We start from the raw sequence: 17460 nt of genomic DNA on the forward strand, positions 1-17460 counted from the left end.
GGAAAGTGCTGAAGCATGAGACCCCAAGGAAGGAACGCTCGAACGGTGACAGTGCTGGCTCAAGGCTGCAGCTAGAGCCCCAGGAGCCGAGGGGTGAGCACGGCTCAGGCCCGAGGGAGCGACGACAGCACCGGGAGCCCAGGGTTTCCCCGGCGCCTCAGGCCAGCCCGCAGGAAGCCCGCAGCGCTGCTCGCCAGCCGCTGTCCCCTTCCCACGGGTGGCCCCTGCCTAGGGCGAGACGGCAGCCCCGGCGGGGGACTCCTGCGGTGCGGAAACCTCGAGGAGGACGTGAGGAGGACGGCAGCGCCGGGGCCACCGCCGTGACCGTGCGGCCGCGGGACGAGCGAGAGGGGCGGCGGGGAGAGGCGCGGCCGGCCCGGATCCCCGGCATGGGCAGAGACGGGGACAGGGGCTGGCAGCGCTGCCGCCCGTGAGGCAGCGGCGGCGCGCCTCGGACTCCGCCTCACCGGCACCGAACTCCCCCTCCCTCCTCCCAGCGCCAGGCTCGCAGCGGCGGAGCATTTCGGCGGCGGCGGCGGCGGCAGCACCCTCCCTTCCCGGCCGGCCCGCGACGCGCACCGCCCCCCCCGCACGCAGCCCGCCAGCGGCGAGCCGGAGCCCTCCGCGCCACGGCACCCCCGCCCCGCACGCCCACCGCCGGGAGGATGGGCTGCGGGCGGCGGCACGGCAGCCCCCGAGCTCCCTGAAGCCGCGGAAACAAAGGGAGCAAGCAGCAGCAGCAGCAGCCGGGCCGGGGTGGATGCAAGCAACCATGAAAGGCTGGGTCTCCGCCTCCTCCGCTGCTACCAGAGAGCTGCCGGCTGCTGCTGCTCGGAGGACTACACTGTGAAGGGGGCGGAGGAGAGGCTGGCTTGGTTTGCCGTGCAAAGGTAGAAGGTGTAAAGGAGAGGCGGAAAGAAAATGTCTTCTTCGGTGGGGCCCCGCGGCCCTCGCCCGCCCACGGTGCCCCCCCCGATGCAGGAGCTGCCCGACCTGAGCCACCTGACAGAGGAGGAGAGGAACATTATCATGGCAGTGATGGACCGGCAGAAAGAAGAGGAAGAGAAAGAAGAGGCCATGCTCAAGTAAGCAGACACCAGTCATTCATTCATTCGGGCACTCATTCATGCGCCGATCGCCGGCGGGCGGGAGCGGGCGCTGCCACAGCGGGAGCCGACCGGTGCCCGGGGCCGGCCGGCTTCGCCCTGCTCGGCGGGCCGCCCCGCAGGGACCCCTCACTGGGGCTGGCGCTGCGGAGCCCCGGTCCCGCTCCGCTCTCGACCCACAACTTCCACCTCCCCGGCCGTCCTCCCCCACCCCAAGCAGCTCCTCCCGAGGCAGAGCTGCCGGGGGAGCCCGGCGCGGCGGGACGGAGCGGGACGGCGGCCCTCCCCGCCCCGAGGGAGCCAGCGGCGGAGGGCGGGCGAAGGGGCGGGCGGAAACCCCGACATGGGGGAGAGGGGCGAGGTGGGATTCCTTTGGGGTCCCCAAAACCCCGCCTCTGCCAGGAGGGGCCGCTGGGTGGGGTTTCCCTGCGTGCGGGAGCCTCCGCCGCTGCCGTGCTGCCCCCGCCTGGCTCGGCCTCCGCTACCGCCCGCCGCGGGGCTGAGGCGGCTGACCCCCACCGCCGCCCTGTCACCCCCCTCCGTCCTCCCTCCTCCCGCCGCCGCCCCGACCCTCCAGCCGCCGTCTCCGGCCCGCCCGTCCCCTGCTCCCCGGAGGGCAGCGGCTGGGAGGCAGCTCGCAGGGCGTTCGTAATTAGGAAATAAATGCGATTAGTCGCACTGCTCGTTATGGAGGGGAAGCGTGCGTGCGTGGTGGCGGGACGGAGGGGGAGTGGGTTTATGCCGCTGCCGGCGGCACAGGGAGGGGTACGGGGAGCACGGGGTGTGGGTAGGTGCCATGTTTGGAAACCAGGTCCCCACAGCCTCTTTTGAACCTTTTCTCTCTCACCCCCCCCCCCCTTGCCCAACAGCGCATGTGACCACATTTTCTAGCCTCCTCCGTCAATAGGAGGCTTCAAACGTAACGTTAACAAATTGCCTGCTGCGAGTGATGAGAATAAACAGATTGAAGCTGTGGCCTGTGGAGGAGAATCAGGGTTTCTCCTTTTCTGACTACCCGTCAGGCCTGTTTGCTCTTGGGGGGGGAAACGGTAGGAGAGGTGACTGGAATAGTGCAAAGCTCTGACGTTACCCAGAGCCTCCCTGCCACGGGAGGTGTATCCTTACCTCACTGTATTCTGGTTGTATACACCTGTGCTTGGAAGGGATGCTCTGAAGGTGTGACGTGATCTGGGTATTTCTTTTGGCAGCATCGGCAATACCCACCTGAGCGATGGGGGTGCCAGCTCTTCCCTGTGGCTTTTCTCTGACTGATGGAGAGACCAAACCCTTGCAGGCTCCTGACGTCGGCCCTGTGCGCTGCGCGTGGTGAAGCTGGGACAGCTTTTCAGTACATTGCTGGCTCTGTCCCTTCCCATCCGTGCTTGGCTCTGAATTTTTACAGGGGCTGCTAGAGGTGATTGCAACGGTGGGTACTGAGGCCCAGCTGCTCGCGTTGCGTATTGCCGAGGAGCCGACCGGGAGCGGGGTGTTTGGATCTCAGTCCAAGACCAAGAGTTCAGTTTGCTGTTGCTGTTCATTGCGCTTGGGGTGTGGCCAGTCTCAGAGGTGGGGTAGTTGAAAGGAGAAATGTGTTGTGAAAATGCATTATATTAGTCCATGTGGGGAAACGTCAGTGAAAGATCCCTCCTCAGTTTGTATTTATCAGAAGAAAATTAAATAAAGGAGTAGCTCAAAGGCTCTAAACTACATTTATCCTTCTCCCATTCCTTGTCCTCCAGCACAGCTACTTCCCTATAAATATTTAGCTTTTATTCTGTGAAGAAGATTCCTGGTTCTGTGATGATGGTGTAGAGCAATACTATAAATCTTACAGTCACTGCAAGAATGAACTTTTGTTGGTAGAGATGGTAATTTCTCAGCTCTGTTTTTGTTAACATGGGGTAGAGGATAAATTTTCCTCCTTCCCCCCCCCCCATTTTTTTTCTTCTGCTCTTCTTTTGTATTGGCATTTCTGAATTGTGGACTGATACTTCCTTTTCTGTGAGATTGTAGGACTCTTCAGCAGTTTTACTAAATGAAGTTAGGACACTTCAAATACAATTTTTAGAAGAGGTCAAAATTGTGCTTTGTGAATTCAACTTGAAATTACTTTATATTACCTTCAAAGGTTTGTGATACCCAAAGTTAAAAGTTTGTTTCCTTACAATAATTCTTTCAAATCATAAGAATAACAGCCTAGGCTCTCAATTGCTCTGAGAAATTGTGATTTTAAATAGATTTTTTTTTTAAACAAAGAGCCAGAAATTAACAGATAATACAGTGTGAAACTTACAAACCTGTATACTCACTTTAGCTATATTGTTGGTTTTCAAAAATCAGGTCACAGCAAATAGTTTTCATATCGATTATGATTTGACTCTTACAGAGTGCCACTAGGTTTTCTGAGATTGTTTGGCTTTTCTGTATACCAAGCACTTCCTTCCTTTTTGGGACAAAAGTTAGACACATCTTTCCAGAGAGTAACCCTTATAAGTTTGGATTTTGAGACAAGAATTTACTTGCATAATTTTGTAGAGGTTTGTTACAAATATACAATGGTGCTACCCAGATGACACAGCTATATTAGAGAAGTCACATATTGCCACCATCCCTTCCTATTATCTTCAATAAAAGTTTTTCTGATTATCCAAATGTCTCAGCAAAATAGCCACCAGTTTTCACTTAAACGCACCTGGCAGAGAAATGTTTCCGTCTGTGACACCCACATGGGAATCTGTAATGTGAAGCTGATCTGTGTTGCAAACTAGGCTGCCTTCAATTCTGGACTGATCGGCGGCCGGATACATGCTGTCTCATGAATCATAAGGGCTAAAAAGAGTGCAGCATTTCTCTCCTGCTCTGGATGTCTTGATAGTTAGCAATAAAAGTTTCTAAAACAGTACTTGTAATTTTCCTTTCTCCTCATGGCAGAAAACTGTAGGAAGATTTATTGCTTAAACTACTATATTCTTCACATGATGATCATAAAATTGTGGATCCAAGGGAATTTGAGGTGTTTCTGTGGGCAGACAATGGATTTCAGGAGAAGTGAAAGAGATTAGGGTCATCGGTAAAGAGACTGTGTACCTCTCCTCTGGGTCTGTGTCCCTTTCCTCTGGGTCTGTACCTCTCCGTCTAAGTGCTGCTTCTGACTCTGAGCTAAGAGCCTTCTTGTAAACCCTCTCTGCCAGTTCATGCTGACATCAGCACGCACTGCAGCGTGCCAGCCTGGGAGCAGGGCGCTGTTACCGGGAGCAGGACCATGGACAATCCACTGCTTTCCCCGCTTGCACTGCAGAACGCCAGAAATGCATGCTTCGGTTTGAAACCACCTGCTTGTCTCTTCCCAGGAACTTGCCCTATCTGTCAGTTTGTAGCCCGCTGACTTTCCTTCAGCAGTCGGGAGCTAACGGAGCTTGTCACACCCTTAGGATAAAGGCATGCAACTTGTACTGGCTAGTGTGACTTTCTTTTTCTAGGTATACCTGGTCAGTGGCAGAGACCTCATCTTCCCCTTACCCTTCCAGTATCAAACTGCTGCATGTGGTGTTTGTGGAAGGGGAACATTCTGCTGTGCTATGACCTGTTGAATACCTTGAAGCAATGTGTTGAGGAGTTAGGGCTTTTTTAAAGGTTCCTCCTTTTTTTATGAACAGGTGTACCTTGGCATGAGGAACACTTTAATGTTAGCCAGTTGCCTTGAAATTGCCTTTACATCAAAGACGGGTTTTGCATTCCTGCTGTAATAGGGGCAGTGTCACTAGGTACTCCTGAGATCACATCCATGCCTTCGTGCAGTGAAGTGTGGTCCCTATCTGGCATATGGCACTGAAGACCCAAATCCACATAAGCACTTCAGTGCTTACCTGGCACTAAGTACAAACTGAGGCACCTTGAGTGCAGTCCATGAGATCTTTCTGTAATGGTGCCCTTGAGAAGCTGCATGTTCCTGTGTGTCCAGGGCATATAGCACCAGAGCACGTGAGTGCCTTAGCTGCTGAATTGCTTGCTGTCTTACACCTAAGCCTGTTTGGGAGTCACAAATTACATGGTCATATGCTTAAGCCCCTGAAAGACCTGACGCTAATGCAGTACCTTTGTAATGCATACTGATAGTGCTGAACTCAAAGTGCTGCTGCCACAGCGATGGCTGCTTTCCTAATGTGTAGGGGACAGGCAGTGTTACTGCTTCCAGCTACCTTAGGTGTAATAGCCTGGTAGTTAGGAAGTAGTTACCTAGCCCAGTACACTTGTCAGCCTGAAGAAAGTGTGTCCTAGACAAGTGCCACTACATTATAATTTAATGGAAATAATTTGGCTCCCCATACAGGAAGAATGCAAAGTTTATGGGCCCAGGAGCCTAACTCAATGTCACGCCCAATAGGAAGAGATCTCCTTGCAGAGAAGCTGTCTTGCTCTCATCCTGCATGCTTCTGGTTACCCAGGGCTGTTAATGGAGCCTCTTTAAAAAGAGTCAGAGAAGTTTAAAATATCGAGAGGTCTGGGAGTAGGAAGCAGGTCCTCCTCCCTCCCAGCTGAATGATCTCATCTTGGGGCTTTAGAGCTTTGCCTTTTTGTTCCTCTGTGGCTGGGAGAGCTTCACCTTCACCTTTGACAGCAGCATGGAGAGCAGTCTATTGAGTAGGTGGGGCTTTACCATGGTAGACTCAACTCATCCGCTCTTGTTTCCCTGTTTCACAACGACTGTGCCAGATTTTGTGGGTATCTCTGAAGACTGGAGTCTCTAGCAACTCTTTTAATTGGAGCTTGGCCTTGCAGACCTAAACTTCTGCGGCTCCTGGATGAATAAATGTTTGCATAGGACAGTGGTAGAATATGCTATGGCTTCCTCTGCAGACTAACTCACATTGGAGGCATTTCTTCCTGCTTTACATGGTAGATACTGTAGCTGAAAGGGACGAGGTTTGTGTTGAGTGGCTGATGTGTCTAGCTTGAGGTCCAGCTGTTGCCCTACAGGTGACTGATGTGACTAACATTGTGAGGAAGCATGAGGGGGAAAGTTTTCAATGAGGCTGAACAGAGAAACAAACCATCATTTGTAAAAATGGGAGGGGGGAACATTTTAAAGGAAAAATAGTTTAAAAGTTTCGAGTGTACATTCAAACACTAGATAGCCTGAGAGAACTGTATTGTTAGTGGCTATAAGGTGCCTTGAAGTGAAAAAACCCCAGTTAATATACGGCAAATTTCAGTCATAGACAAATCACAGAACTATATATATTTATATGTACGTACTTAAGCTGAAGTTTGCTTATATGCATTTGTGTGCCTGATCTCATTGGGTTAGTTAAGTACTAAGTGCAAACCATGGCAGATGTGAACACAGCCAGTTGAGTTCCAGTTCTGTTCTCCTGAGGACTCTCAGAGCCCAACAGGACCATACACTGGGACAGCCAAAGCACTCTTCTCCATCCCTGGTGGAACAGTAGCTTATCAAAAGGGGAACAGCTATAAATCAACCTTAGACTAGGTTCCTAGTAACCATGGCAGTCATTTTCTGGAGCAAATTTAAGAGGGGACAAAAGCTCTTACTACCCTTCTGGTGGTATTTAACAAGACTGTGAAAGAGATTTTGCCAAGGTAGTGGCAATAGTAGGAAACTTAACTCAGAGACATGGTAGGTTCTTTGTAGTTTTGTAACTCTAGTTGAGTAGCTTCAGTAGAGAAGCTAGCAGGTACTTGAAACCCTCCCAGATCTTAAGAGAGTTATTTCAAGATTTGCCATGGGAGTGGCAGTTAATAATTAGGGAGAAGTTGATCCTAACACCCTGTTTTAACCATCATCTAGTGTGGTATTCAAAATTGATTTTAGTGGAATTCAGGTCTCTAGAATCAACAGGGATATTGGAGCTGCTCACTTTTCAGGGCTGCCACATCCTGAAGTCCCTTGCTGTTGGTGAGAATCTCTGTTTCAGAGATCATGAGCCATGATGAGGAAATCTGTCTTTATCCTATCTTTAGGATAAAGGATCTAAAACCTATCTTGAAAAGACAAAGGAGGAATCGAGAGTTCTGGGAACTGGTTGTACTTTTGGCATAAAGGAATTAAAGGACAAAATACATAAACAATACCAAGACTCCCTCCTCTGAGTCAGACTCCCTCTTCCTTATTCTTTCCATGGTACCATGAATCTCACTTTCTGTGCAGTGGAGCAGGAGGAATGGAGGATGCCCTCACCTCTACTGCTTGAAAGCCTTTATTTCTTCCTTTGTACTTAAAGGGGTTTGGAACCACCATGGAGCAGGGAGCAGAGTGCAGGTTGCTTACTGTGTCCTTGGGTGGTTTAAGCCCCTAGAATCACCCAGACTGACTATTCAAATATTGACTTGCAGCTCTACACTCAGGCAGTGCCAACTCTGATCTTGACAAATGAGTGTACAAATCCGTGGTGAAACAATTTTACTCTTGGAGGACTGCAGGAGTCTGGAGATTGTCTAGTCCAACCCCCTACTCAGAGCAGGGCCACCTACAGCCGGTAGCCCAGGACCTTGTGCAGGTGGCTTTTGAATATCTCCAAGCATAGAGACTCCACAACCTCTCTGGACAACCTTTTCCAGTGTTCAGCCACCCTCACAGTAAAAAGTGTTCCCTGATGTTCAGATGGCACCCCTCATGTTTCAGTTTGTGTCTGCTGCCTCTGGTCCTGTCACTGGGCACCACTGAAAAGAGTTTGGCTCTGTCCTCTTTACTCCTCCCCACATTGCTAAGATCTCCCTGAGCCTTCTCTTCTCCAGACTGAACAGTCCCCACTCTTTCAGCCTTTCCTTATGTGATGTGCTCCAGTCCCTTAATCGTTTTTATGGCTCTTTGCTGTAGTCACTCCAGTACGTCCATGTCTTTCTTGTACTGAGGAGCCCAGAACTAGACTTAGCATCCAGATGTGGCTTCACCAGTGCTGAGGCAGAGAGGAAAGATCATCTCTCTCGATCTGCTGGCAATGCTTTTTCAATGCAGCCCGGGATGGTGTTGGCCGCCTTTGGTGCAAGGGCACATTGCTGGCTCATGCTCCACTTAGTGTTGACCAGGAATCCTTAGCTGCTTCTCTGCAGAACTTCTTCCCAGCTGGTTGGCCCCCAGCATGTACTGGTGCATGGGATTATTCCTCTCCTTGTGCGGGACTGGGCATGTCCCTTTACTGAATGTTTTAAAGTTTAAGAGGGAGACCGGTATCTAATGTGTTCTCAAATCAGTCTGAGTCATTCAGGGGAGGATTGCTTGTGGTCACTGCTTCCAGCCCCTCTCTCGTTACTGTCCAAGGCCCTCACTCAGAGAGGGAGAGAGAGAATTGAACAGTGCAGAAACTATTATTGCCTTTTGACCAATGGAAACATTGAAAGAATTTAACAGCATTTGAGGTTTCAAGTTTTCACCACTCTGAGGGGGAAGGTGTGTCCAGAAAAACGTCCTAATCAAAGGAGACAACTGTGGTGACCTCAGAATTGCAAGGAGGATTTTCATGACTTTCAGGGAATTTCAGAGAATTGATAGTGATTTTTAAGCAGGAAGGTGGACTGAGTAGTCCAAGACGACTACTACATACAGTCAAAATGTATTCACAACTGCACACAGTCATGTGGTAAGGCAATTATGACACAGTCATTGGCTATTCTACAGGGGGGCATCTCACCACCATTGCAGGAGCAGGAGACTGTCAGCAGATTCATAGGAATCAGAGACAATAGCAGATTCATAGGAATTTCCTCAAAAGCTATAGAAGAGCAGGAAGTGATAGGGGATGACAGGCAGTAGTAAACATCCCTACCATGTTCTAGACATGGGCTTCAGATCAGCATATGATGAAATTTTGGAAGGTCTGAAGTGCAAGATTTTGTCCAGAGCTCTTTTCTGTCCCCAGTTTCAGTGGTTTCTGAACCACTATTCTATTCTATTCTGTGCATGTGTCTTCCCACATGATTCTCCACTTGATACAAGAAGCCTCCAAAGCTTCATGCCTGGCTTTGTCTGACATTGCACTAATACTTTCTGACTGAGAAGTCTGTGAGTCTATGAATTCATGAGCATTATCTGTGCCCTGCAGAAGGATGAAGACAAAGACTAGGTGAAAGAACGTGATCTCTGGGAAGGAACTTGTCAAAGTATAGAGTTGTTATAAACCCAGATCTTAAAAGGAATTATGCAGAAGAGACTTTTTCTCTAGAGGGGGAGGGTACCCTCCCATTGGTTGTTTTTCTGGAAAATAGCAGAGGGAGAACAACATTAAGAGAGATTTGAAATTTTCAGTCTTGTCAATGCCCTTTTATTTCTAAAGACTCATGTGAAGAATTTTTTGCATCCTTGGATACAGGAAAGCAACTAACAAAGATGTAGCATGCTTCCTTCATCAGATGGTTACTAAGCATTTTAAGACTTAATACCTTAAGAAAAGGCTATTTAAAAATACTGCTGCCCTTGTATCCAGGCTTGTTGGGATGCAGGCGTTATTGAAGGTGGAAAATGACAAAATTGAAATTTTATTTTTGCTTGCCAATAGTTAGAGCCAGTTATAATTTCTAGGCAATTTTACCTTCTCCTTCACTCTACCCACTGGTGCCTGCTGCATTTGTCTTCTCCTTCCCTGGGTCTACCGGTTTTAATTAATAGACGCTTGCGTGCAATTATGTTTTGGGGGAAAAACCTTGAGTGCCTACAGTTTGATTCTAATTCCCAGTGGTGATAAAACATATAAGAAAATCTTATGTAATCAGTTACAAACCAGAGTGGTTTCATTCTGCTTTTTGGAAATATTTGCATGTAATTTACAATTACTGGAATGATTTACTCCTGATCATGGCTGAGTGATTTACCCCCGTCAGATCCATATATTGGATCTGTAAGGATGTGGATAGCGTATCAGATCTCTGCATCTGTCAAGAATTTCAATTCTTTTAGCCCTGCTTTTATATTTCACAGATATGGTAAAATATTATGCAATGTTGATGGTGTTGCCCAGTTTTGGAAACTAGGCAGTAAATGTTAGTCAGAGTTATTTTTGGTTTTCACAACAAACAGCAGAAAAGAATACCACTATCAGTTTGCTTTAATAGTTACTTGGGTAAGACAATTTTCACAATGCGATAGGATAGAATTGTAATTCTTTGTTCTTAAAACTGAAGTAATCATCCTCAAAATTTGATTGCATATCAGATACTTACGTCCAGAGAGAGTTTTAAACAAGAAAGCCGTGTTCCAAATATATTTTCTGGCACTGTTACAAAGGCAAGAAAAGCTAGTTGCAATTTTCAGAATAATGACACACACAAAACCATTCATATTCTTGCCACTTCAGAGGCATGAAGAGACACGGCACGATGAATAGCTGTTTCCAGACAGTTCTAGATTGAATTAGGACATCTATTTTGGCACTCATTTCTGAGTTTGTTCACATCAGGTGTGTCTTATTTTCAGTGTCAGGACTTTGTGCACTTTGCTTATGATACGCATTGTTAATACTACTGAAGAGAGGGGATCGTGTCTGCCTGTGTATGTTATTTTCAGATATCTGTAATAAAAATGGGTAGAAATCACCTAATTTTTGAAATCACCTAATTTTTTGGTTGGGCTTTCCTATATTAAGCCCTCTTGGAATCACTGAAGATCAGTGTATGCCCTGAGAATTGCTTTTTGCTCCGGGGTGAACCTAGCACATGGAGCTACACTTTTTAATGATGACAGCGGTGGATCTAGCAAGTTAACTGTTAAATTGTAAGGATCTGTGGTGTAACCAAAGAATATTTTTTTCTGTATTTTGGGCTTTAGATAAACACTAAATTCTAGTTAAAAATGGTGGTTTAAAATGCCTTGCATCAAAATACAGTTATTTACTTTAAGGTCCTTAATTGAGAGTTATTTTTTTTAAACTTCATTATGTAAAATTTATTAGGACATTACTCATGAATTCAACACAGCCCAACCATGCTATTTAAGTGTAAGTAAGTAGCATTGTATTGCAGAGAAAAAAGTCTACTACTCTTCCAGCAAGAAACAGAGCTCTCTGTTTGTTCTAAGAATTGCTAATGGAAGTCTTCCCATGCTTGAATGACCTAAGCGTGAAGTGTCTTCTCAAGTGTTTCTCTTGACTACCAATACTGCATACTCTGAATTGATCAAACAAAGAAATTACATACCCAAAAGTCTGTCTACGTCTTATATGAGTAGGTCTAATGAAACATACTACATATTTTTACAGACTTAATTTGGCCTATGAGCTTAGCAAGCATTACAAGTTTCATAGCCACTACTCATGAAGATTTTGTCTACATTTTTGTAAAATATATATTAATTCTAAAGTCTTTGAATATACTGTAAAGGCTTCAAAATCATATCAGTAAACTAGGATTTTGTAATATTTATATTGATATGTCATTCTCTTTCCAGACATTTAGCAAGCCTACAGTTGTATACTACACAAACAATCCAAAGATTAAACTATGGGCTATTTGCATCAGTATGTATTAATCATGTGGAAGTATTCTACAGATCAAATGATTAGTAATAGGACTTTTGAGAGAAATGACAATGAAGCAGTTTATGTAACAAAAGGCCATTTTGGAACTGGATATTTGAATATGTTTAGTTGTGTTTTGAGCCGTGATTTGTTAGTATAACTGTTTTCTTTTGACGGTTCCACTGGTTTTGGAAAAAGCATCAAGACCTGTGCAAAATTAGACATAGTAGCTGTCTGAGCTTTCTAATCTTTTTTTTTACACAATTTTTTCAGCACTTGCATGTACTAAGAAAGCAGTCAGGTTAATTTTTCATTTATATTCATTATTCTCTAGGTTTTTAATTAGCCTTCATATGAAGTTATGTTCAAAATAAAGTCATTGCACTTTTGCATATTTACAGTATTAACGTTAGAATCATTTTGACATTTGACATCAGGAGACTAAATTTTGTACTGATTAAATGAAATTTCACAGATGGAGATGAAAACATAATGTGAAAGCTTTGATGGTAAAAGGACAGGAACAATCTATGAGTATTTAAGTTACTTTAGGTCATCAGTCTCCTTGGTACTGTTATTTATTGCAAAGATTTTGACATTGCATGACAAACTTCAGCTATACAGTTTAATGTTCTGCTGGCTATGTGTTTTAGCTGTAGATGTAGAATAGGAAGGCAGCTGGCTGATGGAGTGCATGGTGCATGAGGCTAGGCAGTTGAGAAGAAAGAACAGAATTTATGAGTACTCTAGATCATCCCAGTTTAACTCTATCGATTTTGGCTCTGGATGCCACCTGCAAAGTATCAGGGTAATGGTTTTGCACTTTATGGGTGAGAATTAGAAGAGATTTTGTGCTTGTGCCTAAGAATATGGAACCAGACTGTACGGAAATATGTACAAGTTGTTTTGTGGACTTTAATTGCAACATTATGTTGCTTAGCATCGCTTAAAATATGCAGAGTGCATTGGTGAAATTTGATCAGGAGCTGAAAATTGGGAACAATTTTGCCTGCAGTCATATTATGGGGACAGGTGACACAGTTGAACAAGTTGCTGCCATGGACCAGCAGAATGTTGTACTGCTGTAGTCCTGTGCCTCTGCTGAGTTTGATTAACATCGGTGAATCTCTGCCTTGGAACAAGTGCCACTGGAAGAACATCTGTTAACTGGAGTAAGACTCAAGTGCTGTTGAGCCTGTTTAGATGGGATATGTACTTGTAAGTCTTGTATTTTGCAGAAGGAAGTACAGTTTTCTCAAATGCATTCAGTAACTGTTCAGTTACCCCCCAAGATTTATGTAGAATTACTTTCACTTTTCTGAAGTTTACTACTTCAGAAAAGTAAAACCAAGGCATGGCTACCTACATTTCTGCAAAAAACCCCAAATGATTTATCACTGATCAAAAGTGTGTCTGTATTATTTTAAATTACTTTGTGCTCTGTATACCCCTAATTTCCTGCAGTCTTAATTGCGTATTTTGTTTTCCTTTGTTTTCTCCAAAAAGCTGTTTTTCAATATACTCATAGAAAGGAACTGTATTCACTCAGAGGTGGAGATTGCAGAGTTATATGAATTGATTCTGACAGTGTATATGTAAAAAGTGTGTAAATTCCTTTGAGATTAAATGCACAGTACATTTATCTTATATTTCAGAGCAAAATTAGATATTGATTTTTTAATGAGAAATCTATTCTCAGAATATAGAACCTCACTAACATATTATGATTCTTGTATTTTGTGTTTTTAGATGATTTGATATTGATTGTAGTTTTTAAATTTTAAAAGCTCTCGCATTTATAAGCAAAATCTCTTCATAATTTATTTTGCCTTTTTTAAAAAACAAAACAAAACACTACATTACTTAAAGCAAAACGTCCTCCCTTAAAAAAGTCTTTGTCAAACAATTATAGCACTCACCGTAAAATAACTTTCGGCAGGAACTGTTTGGACTGGACTGACCAGTATGGGGAATCGGCAGTGAATTTATAGGTTTGTTCATCTGTAACATCCCTTTTTCTGGTGGGGATGTTTCAAGTTCTAAGCTTGACCCTGTCTGAACAGGTTTAAATGGTCCATGTGGAAAAGGAGCTGGGGAGTTCTAGTTGCGTGGCAGATGAGACAGTGCTCTCTCTTTCATCCAGCCAAGGTGGTCTGATTCTTTCTTTCCTGGTATTTGTCCTGTGTGGGATCAAAAATAAATAAAAAAGCTCAGGTTTCCTTGAGGTAAAATAAAATTAATTGAAGTTAACAACATGAGGAAAGAATCTTGAGGAGAACAGCAGCAACATTAGTGTTTCCTATCATGGAGGGGGTTTGTCCTCTTATTTTTACGGGGTTTGCAGTTTGGCAATGTTTTCAGCTCTCCCCTTGCAGAATTTATGGTCAACTATGCTTTTTTTCTGTCTGCAATTAAGTGTTTGGCATATTTCTCTGAAATCAAGTCCTTGTCAGAGTGATTCATGGTTTCTGTCACCTTCCATTGGATTACTGCAACATACTGTACATGGGATTACCCTTGAAAACCGTCCTGTTGATCTCATACTGTGCCTTTTCACTTTTCCCTCTGTTTCCTATTGCATGTGTTTCAGCTTAAAGCAGAACTTTCCTTCCTGTGTACTGGCAGATGAATGGAGGTCAACTGAGACCGCAGAGGAAAGCATTCTTGAAATAGAGAAGACAGGGAACTTCCTCATACAGCTTTAATGGAGGGGCCCTAAATTTGAGAGCTTTCTATGAAAGCCAAAGTTTGATGCGAGGGCAACTGGCTCATTATGTGAAAGCTGCAGAGGTGGAAAGGAGCTAATCTTCCTGGCAATTTACTTAACGGTGTAAAATACCAGGTGTTAAATTTTGAAGACAGGCCCTTGCATGTCTGGCATTCATAAATAAACCAAGAAAATCAATAAGTGACTTCGGCAACTGCCACCCTTTTGACTCCCTTGTCAGAGGCCGAGAACTGAATGAACAAGAAAATTAAAAGTGTTTTCCCTGAAGGAAAAGGAAAAGTAGTTTTTCCTCCAGGCTAAAGCTGAGGCCACTGAGAGTACGGGAAAGCTTTTTTTGCTGTGTTACCATAGTTTGTCTGAATCTAGCAGTCTGCAGTATTTAAACTGTGAAGTTGTACCCTTCTTATTTGATAATCAAGATGTTTGTCTCTCAGAGAGCTGCACCCCAGGACTGTCACCCTCCTATTTTTTATTAGTTCCCAAAATATTTTTTGTTACATTTTTAAACCTGAAAAGTACTACTACTGTCTGTTCACTAAAAGACAGTACAAATTATGCCCCGTAATACTGTAGTGCTTCCCAGTTGAATTCTAAACCAATTTTGGGTGTGTGCGTCTTTATCTCATAATATATTTTTCACTAAGGCTTTCAATTTTACTTACCTTCCAGATGTTTAAATCATATATATTACTTATATATCTTACCTATTTTACACAATATATCCAGTACATCAGAATTAGTTCTGTAATATTTTAGGAACACGTGAGTTGGTTTTTTCCTCATTCCAGGCATTATAATCTTGCTTGATAAAAGAAAATCCTAACGAAATCAAGTTGACTTGAAGAGCCATTCTAAATGTATTAAATTGCATTTCTGTTTAAGGTGACGTTCCTGCAAAACTGTAAGGAAACGGCAGTTTTCAGTGCAAATGTCATGCTCAGTTCATAAAATGTGGATGAGAGGATGAACTGTGCTCGGCGTTCAGAGACACAAAACACCGTCCAGCTCTGCCTGTGCTGTCCCTGGGGCTATGGTGACAGCACGGAAGCCGTGCTTATGTCTCCTGGGGGGTGTGGGGGTTCATTGCCTAAACACAGGTGTCTGGTACTATTTGAGATGTCCAGTGGTACGCCTCCTTGTCTTCAGGACGCAGGAAAGGGTGGGAAGCTGGGTGCTGTGTTAAATCAGGTTTTGCAGCAGTGGGCAGCAGGGGACGAAGGGAGCTGGGGAGCAGGCTGTGGTTCCTGTAGCTGACTGGCACGGAGCTCCCTCGGGCACATCATGGATGGGTATTTCCTCAGCTGGAAGCAGTCCCTGGGCCATCCAGGTTTCATTGCTGGACATAGACAGCAATGGCAAAAGCTTCAGCTCAGTCGACGGGTCTGATTGTGTTTTTCAGACCTGTGCCTGCCACTTTCTCTAGATCCCTCCTGTGGGATTTCTGAGATCACTATTTTTCCTTCGGGGATCTCTCATTTCTCAAAATAGTATTATGGCTATTGAGGTAAAAGCATGTTTCCCTCCACCTGAGAAGCAGTACCTTTTGAATGCGAATTATCATTAAAATGCCATCAATGAAAATGAGATACTTTGATAAAATCCTTATTCTATCTTACTGTGTTAATCCTGTGTCTCGTGCTAGCTAAGGTGTTCTAAAAGTCCTCACAAGGTAACAACCAGATTAATGAGAAAAGACTACAAAACGGTCGGCATTTTGCATTGTGCTAGCAGGGCTATTCACCAGAAAAACTATGGTTGCTTAGTTGCCATGTGAGAGGAAAAATGAGGGGAGGAGCAGATGAGAGTGAGGGCTATAGCCTTGTGAGGGACAGCAGGAAAGGGGAAAGTACACGGCAAGTGAGCGGGAAACCATAAAAAAGTGCACATCCCTTAAGGCACAAAAAGTTCGACTCAGGGCATACAGGCGGGTCTGTGGGGATCAGACAGAGGAGGAATATATGATAGGGGAGAGATGTGAGGGAAGGCTGGAATTAGTGGGTATGGGAGCCTGGAAGTAGGCTGTGAGTGATGCAGCTGCCTATTTGTCTACTGCAGAACAAGTGTAAAATAGCACTTCTGCACACTGGGAACTGGGTAATGAAAAGTGATGGATCCTTTGGTAGCAGACCTGGGACTTGTGTATTTATGTGTCTGTTTCACTTTGGGTTTGAACTGGAGATGGTTAAGCACACAAATCAGGAGGAGGTGAACATTTATTTTCCGTGTGAAAATAAATATATTAGAAAGAAAGTAGGAAATACAAAGGTTCAGAAATGCTCAGAGTGTGAGCCAGCCTCATGACTGTGGAGAGAGGGGTCTGAGTCATTAGGTTCAGATGCTTGGGGCTTGGCAGAGGTGCTTTCCCGGATCTCGGCAGGCTCGGATGGTGCAGCGAGAGCATCTGGAAACACAGGGTAGCTTGACCGAAGAAGGAACTGGACACCTCAGTGCATTTGAATTCAATGTTCCCAGAAAATCAGCATTTTATAGTGTGACCTAACTACTCTTGGGCTGCCTCTAAGATTCTCTTTGAAAGGTAGGTCCATGTAAGAGATATGGTCTGATTTAACAAGAAGGAGGGTGGTTAGATCTCCTCCTTGTTTGTAGCAGAGGACTTGGAAACCCATCTCAGCCACATCTTAGAGTTCCTAAACCTGACAGTAGTAATGCAAATTATTATTTTTCAAAACAATTTGCTGTGTTAATTCAGTCTCAGAATTTTTGAGGCCTTTGAATATTTGGAATTTGCTTTAATCTTATTACTTACAAGAAGAGTGCTTCTTCTGGTTAGGATAGAGTCCCTGCTGTCACGGGAGCTGTATGACAGAGGGTTGTGGAAGGACCCCACACCAGTTTGCCTTCCTAACAGAGTAAGCAGTCAAAAGGGAGATGAGCTATAAAGTGCACAAGTAGATGAGCTGTAAGGCAGCACTAAATGTTGTGTTAGTCTCAGGGTTTATAGGCAAGAGTGCCATGTCCCCTGCATCTGTCCAGCCTTGTCTACCTCCAGCCTGACATATTGGAGGTTGTGTGCATGTACATATTAATCTGTGCAGGCTCGGTGCCTGAGGGAATGGTGTGTGTTTGTGTGGTTTTGTTTTTAATTAAAGGTGGCATCTCTGCTTTTTGGGTGGGTGAAGCATGGAGCAAAAAGGAATCA

At 45.0% G+C, this 17460-nt stretch overlaps 1 protein-coding gene across 42 annotated transcripts in view; it reads left to right on the forward strand.

Moving 5' to 3' along the window:
• The first annotated feature begins 333 nt into the window (after nt 1–333).
• The window catches only part of RIMS1 (regulating synaptic membrane exocytosis 1), a 346977-nt gene continuing 329850 nt past the window's right edge, over nt 334–17460 (forward strand). For 9 of the 42 annotated variants that reach the window (XM_075747482.1, XM_075747463.1, XM_075747470.1 and 6 more), the window contains exon 1: nt 337–1085. In XM_075747482.1, coding sequence (XP_075603597.1) covers nt 922–1085 — 164 coding nt within the window. In that variant the 5' untranslated portion in view covers nt 337–921. Of the gene's footprint in view, nt 1086–17460 lie in introns of all 42 variants that reach the window. The other 33 variants (XM_075747485.1, XM_075747483.1, XM_075747466.1 and 30 more) reach the window with 7 other exon arrangements.

This window comes from Balearica regulorum, chromosome 3 (assembly GCF_011004875.1).
Source record: "Balearica regulorum gibbericeps isolate bBalReg1 chromosome 3, bBalReg1.pri, whole genome shotgun sequence".
Lineage (NCBI taxonomy): Eukaryota > Metazoa > Chordata > Aves > Gruiformes > Gruidae > Balearica > Balearica regulorum.